At 39.8% G+C, this 13,054-nt stretch overlaps 2 protein-coding genes across 4 annotated transcripts in view; both read right to left on the bottom strand.

The window, feature by feature from the left end:
- The window catches only part of LOC129814020 (rho GTPase-activating protein 21-like), a 73,349-nt gene extending 71,453 nt beyond the window's left edge, over window positions 1-1,896 (bottom strand). For both annotated transcript variants that reach the window (XM_055866757.1, XM_055866755.1), the window contains exons 1-2: window positions 1,403-1,896; window positions 327-549 (exon numbers count right to left, since the gene is read on the bottom strand). In XM_055866757.1, coding sequence (XP_055722732.1) covers window positions 327-398 — 72 coding nt within the window. In that variant the 5' untranslated portion in view covers window positions 399-549; window positions 1,403-1,896. The remainder of the gene's footprint in view (window positions 1-326; window positions 550-1,402) is intronic.
- Window positions 1,897-4,250: 2,354 nt separating this feature from the next.
- LOC129814023 (hypoxanthine-guanine phosphoribosyltransferase-like) overlaps window positions 4,251-13,054 on the bottom strand; it is a 39,163-nt gene continuing 30,359 nt past the window's right edge. Inside the window, exons 5-9 of one of the 2 annotated variants that reach the window (XM_055866764.1) lie at window positions 11,724-11,741; window positions 5,926-6,008; window positions 5,701-5,747; window positions 5,415-5,491; window positions 4,251-5,027 (exon numbers count right to left, since the gene is read on the bottom strand). In XM_055866764.1, the coding sequence (XP_055722739.1) occupies window positions 4,980-5,027; window positions 5,415-5,491; window positions 5,701-5,747; window positions 5,926-6,008; window positions 11,724-11,741 (273 nt within the window). In that variant the 3' untranslated portion in view covers window positions 4,251-4,979. The remainder of the gene's footprint in view (window positions 5,028-5,414; window positions 5,492-5,700; window positions 5,748-5,925; window positions 6,009-11,723; window positions 11,742-13,054) is intronic. The other variant, XM_055866765.1, reaches the window with a different exon arrangement.

Raw genomic sequence — 13,054 nt, forward strand, 5'->3', positions numbered from 1 at the left:
ATTCTCACAGCGTTTTCTATTGATTACCCTATATACAAACTCTATTTGGAGTTTGTCAATACAAACTCCAAATAGAAATGGCATGCAATTCACAACACATATTATGGATTTGTGTATTGTTCTCAAAGAGACAACACCAAGAAACAGATTTGCAAATGGTTTGTGTTTTAGAGGGCACAGAGCTTACATCTAATGAATAATCTCCAGGACCCCAATTTCCATGACAAGAGTTTAGGGTCACCCAAAAAACAACCTTTAATGTGTGTGTGTGGGGAGGGGGTAAGCTGTTGGAATTTAGGGCATGAATGTGAGTGGGGCTTATGTACCTCGCACAAAGAGGATCTGGTCAGTCTCTCGTCCTCTTCATCGCATGGACCTTTCCAATGTGACGCCATCATTTCACTTCACACAAGAGGTGACAATCATTTAGTGTCCACATCGAAAGCTATAGATCCCACCAAATAGACAGCAGTAGAGTCTTCCAAGTAGGGTTCGTCTCTCCAGTTCACACACCCATCCTTTATCTAGTCTTTGGTCCAAATGGTTGAGCTGAATGTGAAACAAGATTATTTGAACGAATTGCGTTAGCTAGTTACTGCTGTATGAAAACACAAAATACACTTGTTTTGTTTAGCACCAATTTTTTTCATCAATTGTTTTTTATTATATGATCACAACATTGATAAACATGTGAACATGATGGCAAGCTAATGTTTAAAGTATCAACTTTCAGTATCAACTTTCAGCAAAACTACAGTATGAATGATTAACGTTACTACCAGAAGCAACAAGTGGGCAGGAGAAGGCGATCGATGAGACTCGCTAGCGGACCAGTGAGGCAAAACACGCCACCCTGTTGATCTCTAGCTTCGATGCAACCAAGTTCTTACAAAATGAATACAAAAGTAGTAGGTTGTTCTCCTATTCGGTTAACAATATAACGAGAAAGAAAATATATGAACTAGCTGGCTAACGTATTTCACTGGTCACCATGCTAACTGTGAACTTATTTTCTAATCAGATCAAGTATAAAATAGTGGCAAACAAAAGACAGGCATGTCGTTGGTCGCCGATGTTCCTTCTGCCATCACACAGCTAACTTGAAGCAGCTAACCTGCTAACTTTAGCTGGCTCTGATCAATACTAAATCAAACAAAGTTTTCTTCAACAAACAACTTCGTTGTGGGGTGAGTGAACGTTAAAATTACATAACACGATACACCAAGGTTCTCGTAAGTGTAACTTTGTAATGTAATTAAGAAACTTTCCAACCTTATGTGGAACCAGTTTAGCTAACTATTCTTCAGTAGTTTGTCGTTGGCGATAATAATAATAAAAAACTGCCTATCGGTGCAATGTGAGGTTAACTACTAGCTAGCATGCTAATAATGGGGCAACCTACCTGTTGTGAAAAGCGACGTTACATACTGTGTTGGAACGTATTTATTTCCCATTTAAAAAAATAAAAAAATATTTTGGTCCTGTAGAAGTTTCGATCATATTTCAATATCCTCACGAAATACACAGTTGTTTGCAAAGTATCCCAGCCCAACTCCAGGAAGACACACGCGGCTGCTGGAAATTGGAATTTTGCTTCCACCGTTCCCGAATCCCAAAGATCATCCTCCTTTCGCCGGCGCCAATCACAATCAATGTAGTAACTTCCGCTTTTAAACTTGACCAATCGTATAACTCATTACAAAGTCGCAAGAGAACCTCATCCACAAAGGTTGTGTTTTTGTTATTCCAATGAGGCAGAAACTTTTGGGATTTTCAAAAAAATAAATAAAAGGGGATAAAATAGTTCTGAAATCTGCCTGTTGCAACATGATCACTTTGAAAAGTTTGATTTGAAAAGTTTTTATAAAACCTCAAGATAACTTCCCAGTTTGTGCTGCTTGTATCTGACATCAATGCTGGTCAAACTACTCAACTGTGAGCCACCCTGTGTCTGTCGACATCTCTCTATCACACACAAACAACAGCAACTGCTTGGCTAGATTACAAGAGTCACATGATGGCTAGTTCAAAGTGGGGTGAGAAGGGTTTGGCATGTGTATAGCAGTGGCGGTGGAATGTGTATTCCCACTGTATGAGAGAAAAAGAGAATGAGAGAGAGGCATGCACAGTTCCCCCTACCCACCATAATCATCAACACAATCATCATTACCCTCTGGTTTTTCTCCACAGTAAAATCTGGCATACGCTGGCTGGGCTCGCCGACTGAATTATACTGGAATTACAGCATTTTAGGTTAATGTTTTGCTGTTCTGCTTTTTTTTGGTAATTTGACATTGGCGCTAGTTTAACATTTAATACTTTGATCTGTTTGGTTAGATCAGTGTGGAATTCAAATTACATGGTCTGTGTTGTGGTTTGTTACATTTTACGCATACTCACACACTTGCACACACGTACACACATAAACCAGAAAGGAGGGCCTAAAAACTGCTGTGTTTTCAGGGCCAAGACAAATGTCCCATTCATTCCTCCCAACAGAAGGGGCCACCTGTTCCTGGGATTGGTGACCTTTGTCAAGGAGGTCATCCTGGCCAGGGCTTTCACAATGTTGCCCTGGCCAGTTCTACTTCCAACGGCTATGAGTTCTACTTTCAACTTTTCTGCCACGGGCAGTGGTGGTTAGAAAGCATTCTTATATAGCTAAATAGTGAATACACAGGGCATGTCGGCTGTATTTTAGAGGTGTAAGAAACATGATGTAACCAAAATAATAAACATCTGGAGGAGGTATGGCCTAGAGTAATCTCAGATGGCTCAGTTTTATATGGAGATGCCATCACTTATCGAATACAATAAGAGTTAGTTCACTAACAGGTAAACAGACCAAAACTGTTTGTTTTTATAACAATGCTTGTCTTGCTTCTCAAACACAGTGGAATCATGTGTCAGGTGTATACAAAGGGCCATGCAGTTCACACACAACTTGCTCACTTTTGGTCCTTTGAGTATCTAGTCTTTCTGTCACTAACCTAGTTTTTCAGTGCATTTACCTGGTCAAATTATACTGAGGTGAGTTCAAAGTTCAAACCTTGTAAAGATGTCTCTTTGACCCACTTCACCACTACAAGGTGAGAAACCAGAACTCTAAAAGGCTTCCAGTAGGACCAGGTACTTATGACCAAAGCACTGGGAAAATACACTGAGTATACAAAACATTAAGAACACTTGCTCTGGGCCACCCGAGTGGTGCAGCTGCATCACAGTGCTTGAGGTGTCACTACAGACCTGGGTTTGTGATCCCAGGCTGTCACAACCGACCGTGACCGGGAGTCCCATAGGGCGGCTCACAATTGGCCCAGCGTCGTCCAGGTTAGTTGAGGGTTTGGGCGGGAGGGCTTTACTTGGGTCAATGCGCTCTAGTGACTCCTTGCGGCGGGCCGGGCGCCTGCAGGCTGACTCTGGTCGTCAGTTAAAAGGTATTTCCTCCGACACATTGGTGCTGCTGGCTTCCAGGTTAAGTGGATGGGTGTTAAGAAACGTGATTTGGCGGGTCATGTTTCAGAGGACGCATGACTCGTCCTTTGCCTCTCCCAAGCCCGTTGGGGAGTTGCAGCGATGAGACAAGATCATAATTGAAATTGGGAGAAAAAATAAAGAACCCCTGCTCTTTCCATGACATAGATTGAGGTGAAAGCTATGATCCCTTATTGATGTCACTTGTTAAATCCATTTCAATCAGTGAAGATGAAGGGGAGGAAACATATTTTTAAGCCTTGAGACATGGATTGTGTGTGTGTGTGTGACATCAGATGGTGAATGGTCAAAACAAGAGAAGGGCCTTTGAATGGGGTATGGTAGGTGCCAGGCACACTGGTTTGTAATGCATTGAAGTCAACATGGGCCAGCATCCCTGTAGAACACTTTCGACACATTGTAGTCCATGCAACTCATGGTGTTCCTAATGTTTGCTATACTCAGTGTAGAATGACTCCTTGTTTGTCTAGGGACAGAAAATGAGGACAACAATTTTAGAGTTGTGTTGTCATGTAATAGTATCTCAGGGATATTAAATATGCCATGACTATGGTAATACTACATTAATGCTCATCACAAGATAATTTTGGTTGAATAAAGTAAGACTTCAGAACTTTATGTAAAAAAAAAAAAACTAGGCCTCAGGGAGATGTGTACAGTGGATTTCTATCTTGTGAGAACCTCTACAGTAAAGTATCAAAAGCATACAAAAATACACTATTTACTATACAGAAAGATCAAACCTCATTGCAATGTCTCGTACCCTGTTATACAGCATAGGTTAATTTAAGTTTATTAAATAATTAATGAGATGACCAATGGCGGTGAAATACATTCTCCTCACAATACAGTGCAATTCCCTTTTATCAGAAAAGCAGCTGAATTTGAATGAAATGGACAGTAGGAATTCATATGAACAAATGGCATCGGTCAATGTGCCCTTCAGCAAGGAACTTAACCCTAATTGCCTCCAGGGGCGCAGTACTATGGCTGACCCTGTAAAACAACACATTTCACTGCCCCTATCTGATGTATGTGACGATAAAACATTATTATTATTATTATTGTATTTTTAAAATTCAATCTACCGGACGGTGCCCACTTTTACATGGGCCAAATGTGTCCCACAAAATACAGTAGCAGTAAGTTGAGATAAACAAATGTCACTAAACTGAAACATTGATGGCTACAAATTCTACATAAAAATGTCTGTTCATTATATATTTTTCATCAACACAGACAGGTTTCATGAACATTGTAACAGTACATCACAGGTTCACAGCTTTGTTATAAAAATAACTATGGAGGTTCTAATTATTATGCAACGAGTCCAATGGTCTATGGGTAGGCCCTGAGGTGTGGCAACCAGCAAAGAGTGAGGGTCTTTGGGTTTGATAACTGTTGTTACTGCATGGCCTCTCATGGGAAGTGTCCAAGCTTCTTGTGGAAACGCTTCCTCTGCAGAATCCTATAAACATCACTTCTTAGACCTTGTATTTCAGCTTCCCGCTTTCACTGATCACACAGATATGCTGAGGGAAAAGGAAGTCATATGACAAATATCACTGCGCTTTAAAGGAGCAGTGCAGTTAAAAATAGATTCCTGTTTTTTTATTATGATATTCCCACACTTTGAGGTCGAAATAACACTCTGAAATTGTGAAAATTATGATAATGCCCTTTTTCTGTAAGAGCTGTTTAAAAGAAAATTATGGAATTTCAGCCTGTTGAGAGGGGATGGAACTTTTGGCCCACATGATGAAGTTAGAATGCAATCAGATTATAATAGACCAATGACTGTTCATCTGGGTAAGAGGGTTGTGCTCTAGACATCCCATCAGCCAATCAGGGCGGTGAATGAGGACCCAGTGAAGTACATCACTGACATTAAAATCAGTTTTGAATAAAGAAGAACTTACATTGAGGTCTCTGAAATACTCATTGTAGTCCAAGGCATATCCAACTACAAAACGATTGGGTATCTCAAAACCAACATCTGAAATAGAAGAGATGTGGCAGAAGGAATAGCACTGCAGCAATGTTCCCAAAACACAACAAACAAACCTGTTTGTGAACAGACCATTTAAAACTGAGCTATTACCTGTAATTGGTCATGTTACAGGTAATATAAGATGAGTAAATAATTCTTACATGGACATATAATAATGAAAAAATAAAAGCAAAATGGATAGAACTGCTACATACAATCTGGGAGACATCCTGAACTGTTTGGCACTCTCTTCACCAGCAAACTGAAACAGAACACAGGAGGCACACGCAACACAAGCATGTAACATCCCCAATATCCCTACCTGTAGCACACTGAAACTCTGCTCATTTCTTCTGTCTAGACTGGAAAGATGGAATTGAGTGACTAAGCGTAGGTCACCTGGTCTGTTGTGGTGTTAGTGGTTTTATGCCAGGACTCACCCTGCTACTTTGATCATCTTGGGACTGAAGGCCTCCACGTGTTTTAGGAGAGTCTTCATTGTCTTGCCTGTGTCTACAATAGCCTGCGGAGGACAACAAACACAAAACAACTGTAGCAGCAGGACTATGTGACTAGCTGTCAACACTCAAAATCAAAGATACACCAAGCTGAGAGCTCACTGGTATTTCACACTAACAAAACAAATAAGAGTGCTTTAAAAAATACATGTGTGTGTGTGCATGCGTGCAAGAGTGTGTGTGTACACTGAGTGTGTAGCCCCGTTCCCACTGAGCAGTCTGAGCCCACAGTGAAAGAGAGGACAACCAATGTGTGACCCAAGGTTAGACTGAAACCCATCTCATCATGAACACCTCTAGTGAAACTGGTGGTTTCAGTCATCGGTTTGGGGTGGAGGGGTAGGCTGTTATGGTTCCCAGAGTTCTGGCACGGATCCAAGCTGGTGTCTTGTTGTCTGACTTTGTTTATGTCAGCTGATCACTGCTCTATTGTGTGGCCCCTCTATTCATAATCTGACACATAGCCACCCTTCTTCATTGTTCTGTGTGTGCGTGTGTGTGTGCATGTCAGATCTAGGTTCAAATACACAACCCAAAACACTTACTTTTATTTCAGAATGTCAATGTTTTTTTCTAAAAACCAAAGTCGCCCAAATTGTATTTTCAAATAGTTATTTTGAATACTATTTTCAAATACACTCCCCTGTATTTGAGTCAATGTATTTGTGTATTTCCAAATACATTCCAATATTTTTTTAGGGGTAGATCAGCTTTAATACTGCAGATAGATTGTGGCTTTTATCAAAATAATTGTCTGCATCATTTAACCCCCCCATATATTTTCTGTTAAATATATGCACTACCATCAAAAGTTTTAGAACACCTACTCATTCAAGGGTTTTTATTTATTTATTACTATTTTCTACATTGTAGAATAATAGTTAAGACATCAAAACTATGACACAACACATATGGAATCATGTAGTAAACAAATCAAAATATATTTTAGATTTGAGATTCATACAGCCACCCTTGGAAATTTGTCCTTTGGTTTGGAGTCCAAATTTTAGATTTTTGGTTCCAATCACAGTGTCTTTGTAAGACGCGATGTGGGTGAACGGATGATCTCTGCATGTGTATTTCCCACCGTAAAGCATGGAGGAGGTGGTGTTATGGTGTGGGGGTGCTTTGCTGGTGACACTGTCTTTGATTTATTTAGAATTAAGGCACACTTAACCAGCATTGCTACCACAGCATTCTGCAGCGATACGGCCTCCCATCTGGTTTGCGCTTAGTAGGACTACCATTTGTTTTCCAACAGGACAATGACCCAACACACCTCCAGGCTGTGTAAGGGCTATTTTACCAAGAAGGAAAGCTATGGAGTGCTGCATCAGATGACCTGGCCTCCACAATCACCCGGCTTCAACCAAATTGAGATGGTTTGGGATGAGTTGGAACGCAGAGTGAAGGAAAAGCAGGCAACAACTGCTCAGCATATGTGGGAATTCCTTTAACACTGTTGGAAAAGCATTCCAGGTGAAGATGGTTGAGAGAATGCCAAGAGTGTGCAAAGCTGTCATCAAGGCAAAGAGTGGCTATTTGAAGAAACTAAAATATAAAATATATTTTGATTTGTTTAACACCTTTTTGGTTACTACATGATTCCATATGTGTTATTTCATAGTTTTGATATCTTCACTATTATTGTACAATGTAGATAATATTACAAATAAAGAAAAACCCTTGAATGAGTAGGTGTCCTAAAACTTTTGACCGTTAGTGTATTTTTTATATATTTTCCTTCTTTAGTATTACACCCTACATCTCCCTTCAGCCCCTCCCTCATCTCTGAACACCATCCAGTTTTGATTTCTTCTATTAGCTATATATTTTTCAAGTGTGCTGTGATGTTTCACAAAGGTTCTGAACCTTTGTATTCTAAAAGTTTCTACAGATTGTAAATTAAAGATAAAATGTTTTCCTAAGAGTATTATTATACTATTGATCGATTAACTATGACTTTTTAAAGACTTTTCAAATCACTCAGCAGTGATATTTGCAGCAAGCTCAAGGTAAATGTTGTAATTCTTCAGCCATTCCTAAACCTGCGACCAAAAACAAGCTACCGTGCGCATTCTGAAAGTATTCAGACCCGTTCCCCTTTTCCACATGTTGTTCTGTTACAGCCTTATGCTAAAATGGATTAAATCATTTTTTCCCTCATCAATCTACACACAATACCCCATATTGACAAATGAAAACTGGTTTACAGAATCTTTTGCAAAATGTATATAAAATAGAAAACAGATACCTTATTTACATAAGTATTCAGACCCTTTGCTATGAGAAAAATTGAGCTCAGGTGCATCCTGTTTCCATTGATCATCCTTGAGATGTTTCTACAACTTGGAGTCCACCTGTGGTAAATTCAATTGATTGGACATTATTTGAAAAAGGCAGACACCTGTCTATATAAGGTCCAACAGTTGACAGTGCATGTCAGAGCAAAAACCAAGCCATGAGGTCGAAGGAATTGTCCGGACAGCTCCGAGACACGATTGTGTCACGGCACAGATCTGGGGAAATGTAACCAAAACAGTTCTGTAGCATTGAAGGTCCCCAAGAACACAGTGGACTCCATCATTCTTAACTGGATGACGTTTGGAGCTGTCCGCCCGGCCAAACTGAGCAATCCAGGTAGAAGGGCCTTGGTCAGGGAGGTGACCAAAAACATGACGGTTACTCTGACAGAGCTCTAGAGCTCCTCTGTGGAGATGGGAGAACCCTCCAGAAGGACAACCATCTCTGCAACACTCCACCAGTCAAGCCTTTATGGTAGAGTGGCATACGAAAGCCACTCCTCAGTAAAAGGCACGACAGCCCGCTTGGAGTTTGCCAGAAGGCACATAAAGGACTCTCAGATCATGATAAACAGGATTCTGGTCTGATGAAACCAAGATTGAACTCTTTGGCCTGAATGTCAAGTGTCACGTCTGGAGGAACATGACACCATCCCTACAGTGAAGCATGGTGGTGGCAGCTACATGCTGTGGAAATATCTTTCAGCGGCAGGGACTGGGAGACTCTGCCAGGATCGAGGGTAAGATGAACAGAGCAAACACCTTCCAACAGGACATTGACCCTAAACACACAGCAAAGACAACGCATGAGTGGTTTCAGGACAAGTCTCTGAATGTCCTTGAGCTGCCAAGCCAGAGCCCAGACTTGAATCTGATCAAACATTTCTGGAGAGACCTGAAAATAGCTGTGCAGCGACGCTCCCCATCCAACCTGACAGAGCTTGAGAGGATCTGCAGAGAAGAACGGGAGAAACTACCCAAATACAGGTGTGCCAAGCTTGTGGCATCATACCCGAGAAGACACGAGGCTGTAATCGCTGGCAAAAGTGCTTCAACACTTTTGGCTGAGTAAAGGGTCAGAATACTTACGTAAATGTGATAGTTTTATATATATATATATATATATATATATATATACATTTGCAAAAATGTCTAAAAACCTGTGTGTATAGATTGATGAGGGGGGAAAAATCTATTTAAATCAATTTAGAATAAGGCTGTAACGTTACAGAATGTGGAAAAAGTAATGGGGTCTGAATACTTTCCAAAGGCACTGTACATATGGGCAGTACCAAAACAAGTTATCTAATGATTGTCACTTCGCAGCAAAATCTGCAGAGCTGGGATGGTTGTATCCTCCATTTAACATTTTATTTTTTGCAAGAATTGTATTTAGTAATTTTAAATTTAAAAACAGTTTTGTATCCGGCGTCGTTTTGTGTATCAGTTCATAAACCATGTGCCATGGAATCGGTACATCGAAAATCTCTTCCCAACTACAGTAACTCCACCAGTCCTATTTATGATATAATTTACAATTTGTTGTAATATTTGTTCAGTCTTTTCCAAGTTGATTAAACTGAAATATCAAGCAACTTTCTATGACTTGTTTAAAAATGGCAATAATAAAGGGAAAAAGGCCATTGTAAACTACACGGTAATGTAAAAGTTGTATTTTTTTGTGATCTACTACGTAATATAGTACACCTATCATAATTTGATTGTAATCCAGAGGTAAGAAAAATTATCTAGATCCTCTGAGGCTGTGGAGGGATCCAAATTGTGGATTTAATAGAAAACATTAATCTTCAGCGTACAATGACACCTTTGTGTTTAAGCCCTGGATTTCTAGCCCCTTGATATTATTGTTAACTGATTATCTGATTTTAATAGCTAATATTTCGATGGCCATAATAAATAGATATAGCGATAGCAGACAACCTTGTTTTACGCCTCGACAGTTTAATACTTTGTAACGGCTGTCATCCTCTTCTTCCTCTGAAGAGGTGTAGCAAGGATCGGACCAAAGCGCAGCGTGTTACGTTTCCATATTTATTGGAATACTTCTTCAATACGAACAAAAGCAATAAACATATGAAAACCAACGGAGCTACAGTCCTGAACTAGTGAACATAGAACACATGAACGCACGCACAGGAACAATCACCCACAAACCAATAGTGAAAACTAGGAAACCTAAATATGGTTCCCAATCAGAGACAACGTAAAACACCTGCCTCTGATTGAGAACCATATCAGGCCAATAAGACAAACCTAACCTAGAAACATAGAACATAGACTATACCCACCCAGCTCACGTCCTGACCAACTAAATAAAGACAAAACAAAGGAAATAAGGTCAGGAACGTGACATACTTTCTGAGAAGTAGCCATTCTTTACTATTTTACACCTAAAGGTAGGTATAGTATTTAACACATTGTCTAAGAAATTCTCCAAAATTAAAATATTAAACTACTTGTTTTTTCAAATAAAACTTATTTTAATATTTGTTTTGAAATATATTGGAAAGTAATTGAAATAACTGAAATAGTAGCTTAACCCAGGTCTGGTGTGTGTAGGTGGGAGATTGTGAGGGGGATGACATAGAACACATTTCCCTATAATAATGACGATGAAACTAGAAATGAGAGACTATGTCCTTTTAATATGAAGACCTATTCTGTAATACAAAGAACAGGGCTGCACAAACTATAAAGAGGGTCATTGAAAATGGAAGGGATATGGACTTGATGAGGGCTTATTTTGATAGACCGCATACCCAACTTCCAATTACTGCCCCTCCCCCATTATACGTGCAATTTACTTTGATTCTGTACATTTTATCCATGTTTGTGTTTAGACTACTAATGAACACAGCTGTATTCATTTGGTTGTTCTAAAGATCTCTGCTTAAAATAAGCACTCATTGTATGACAGTAATGCTTTCAGTCATTTCAAAGAGAATCCTTCCCAATGTAGAGGTCCCTATAATAGGCTCCCAATTACTGTGCTGCTGAGAGGAAAGTTTCTTGACTCAATTCTGAGAAGGGACAATCAAACTTCCCTAAGGGACAGAGACAGTCAATTAAAAAAGTTTTTACCATGTCCAATTCAGGGTTGTATTCATTAGAGCACACCATAACGTTTTTCAACTGATAACGAAAACAAGCGTTTCTTATTGGATAAGTTTGTATAGTCCTTCCCTGTTTGTCTGTTTTCTTCTGTTTGGTGCCCAATGAATATAACCCTGGTCTGGTAGAACCTAGACCTACATACAGAGAATTGAGAGCCATGAGGCAATGTCCTCTGCTCCCCCATGGCCTGGATAAACATATGGAGAAAGTGATGGAGTATTTGATGGATGCACTCAGACTTAAATAGAAAAGAGGAAGGGGGGGGGAAGCATGTTGACTCACCTCTACGATTAGGACGTTCTTTTGTGAGCATGTCATAGAAAAAAGAGAAAGGAAGCAGTTATGCATGGGTAGGAATACATAACGACTTATCTACCAATCTTTTAGTTTGCAAGAAAGGCATTTCACTGTACTTGTGGATGTGACATTAAAACTTGAAACTACCACAGTGCTGCACATGCATCCCAAGACAACATTTATATTTATTATGGATCTCCATTAGCTGCTGCCAAAGCAGCTACTCTTCCTGGGGTCCAGCTAAATTTGAAAAACATTACAATACATTCACAGATTTCACAACACACTGTGTGCCCTGAGGCCCCTACTCCACCACTACCACATATCTACAGTACTAAATCCATGTGTATGTATAGTGCGTATGTTATTGTGTGTGTATGCATGTCTCTGTGCCATTGTTTGTATTGTTTCACAGTCCCTGCTGTTCCATAAGCTGTTTTTTAAATCTGTTTTTAAATCTAATTTTACTGCTGGCATGAGTTACTTGATGTGGAATAGAATTCCATGTAGTCTATGTAGTACTGTGTGCCTCCCATAGTCTGTTCTGGACTTGGGGACTGTGAAGAGACCTCTTGTGGCATGTCTTGTGGGGTATGCATGGGTGTCCGAGCTGTGTGCCAGTAGTTTAGACAGCTTGGTGTATTCAACATGTCAATACCTCTCATAAATAAAAGGAGCGATGAAGTCAATCTATCCTCCACTTTCAGCCAGGAGAGATTGACATGCATATTATTAATATTAGCTCTGTGTACATCCAAGGGACAGTCGTGCTGCCCTGTTCTGAGCGAATTGCAATTTTCTTAAGTTATTTTTTGTGGCACCTGACCACACAACTGAACTGTAGTCAAGGTGCGACAAAACTAGGGCTTGTAGGACCTGCCTTGTTGATAGTGTTGTTAAGAATGCAGAGCAGCGCTTTACTATGGACAGACTTCTCCCCATTTTAGCTACTACTGCATCAATATGTTTTGACCATGACAGTTTACAATCCAGGGTTACTCCAAGCAGTTTAGTCATCTCAACTTGCTCAATTTCCCACATTATTTATTACCAGATTTAGTTTAGGTTTAGGGTTTAGTGAGTGTTTTGTTCCACATACAATGCTTTTAGTTTTAGAAATATTTAGGGGTAACTTATTTCTTGCCACCCACTCTGAAACTAACTGCAGCTCTTTGTTGAGTGTTGCAGTCATTTCAGTCGCTGTAGTAGCTGATGTGTATAGTGTTGAATCATCAGCATACATAGACACTCTGGCTTTACTCAAAGTTAGTGCCATGTCATTAGTAGAAAAGGAAAAAAGCGAACAGCTACCCTGG

The sequence above is a fragment of the Salvelinus fontinalis genome, chromosome 17 (assembly GCF_029448725.1).
Source record: "Salvelinus fontinalis isolate EN_2023a chromosome 17, ASM2944872v1, whole genome shotgun sequence".
Taxonomy (NCBI): domain Eukaryota; kingdom Metazoa; phylum Chordata; class Actinopteri; order Salmoniformes; family Salmonidae; genus Salvelinus; species Salvelinus fontinalis.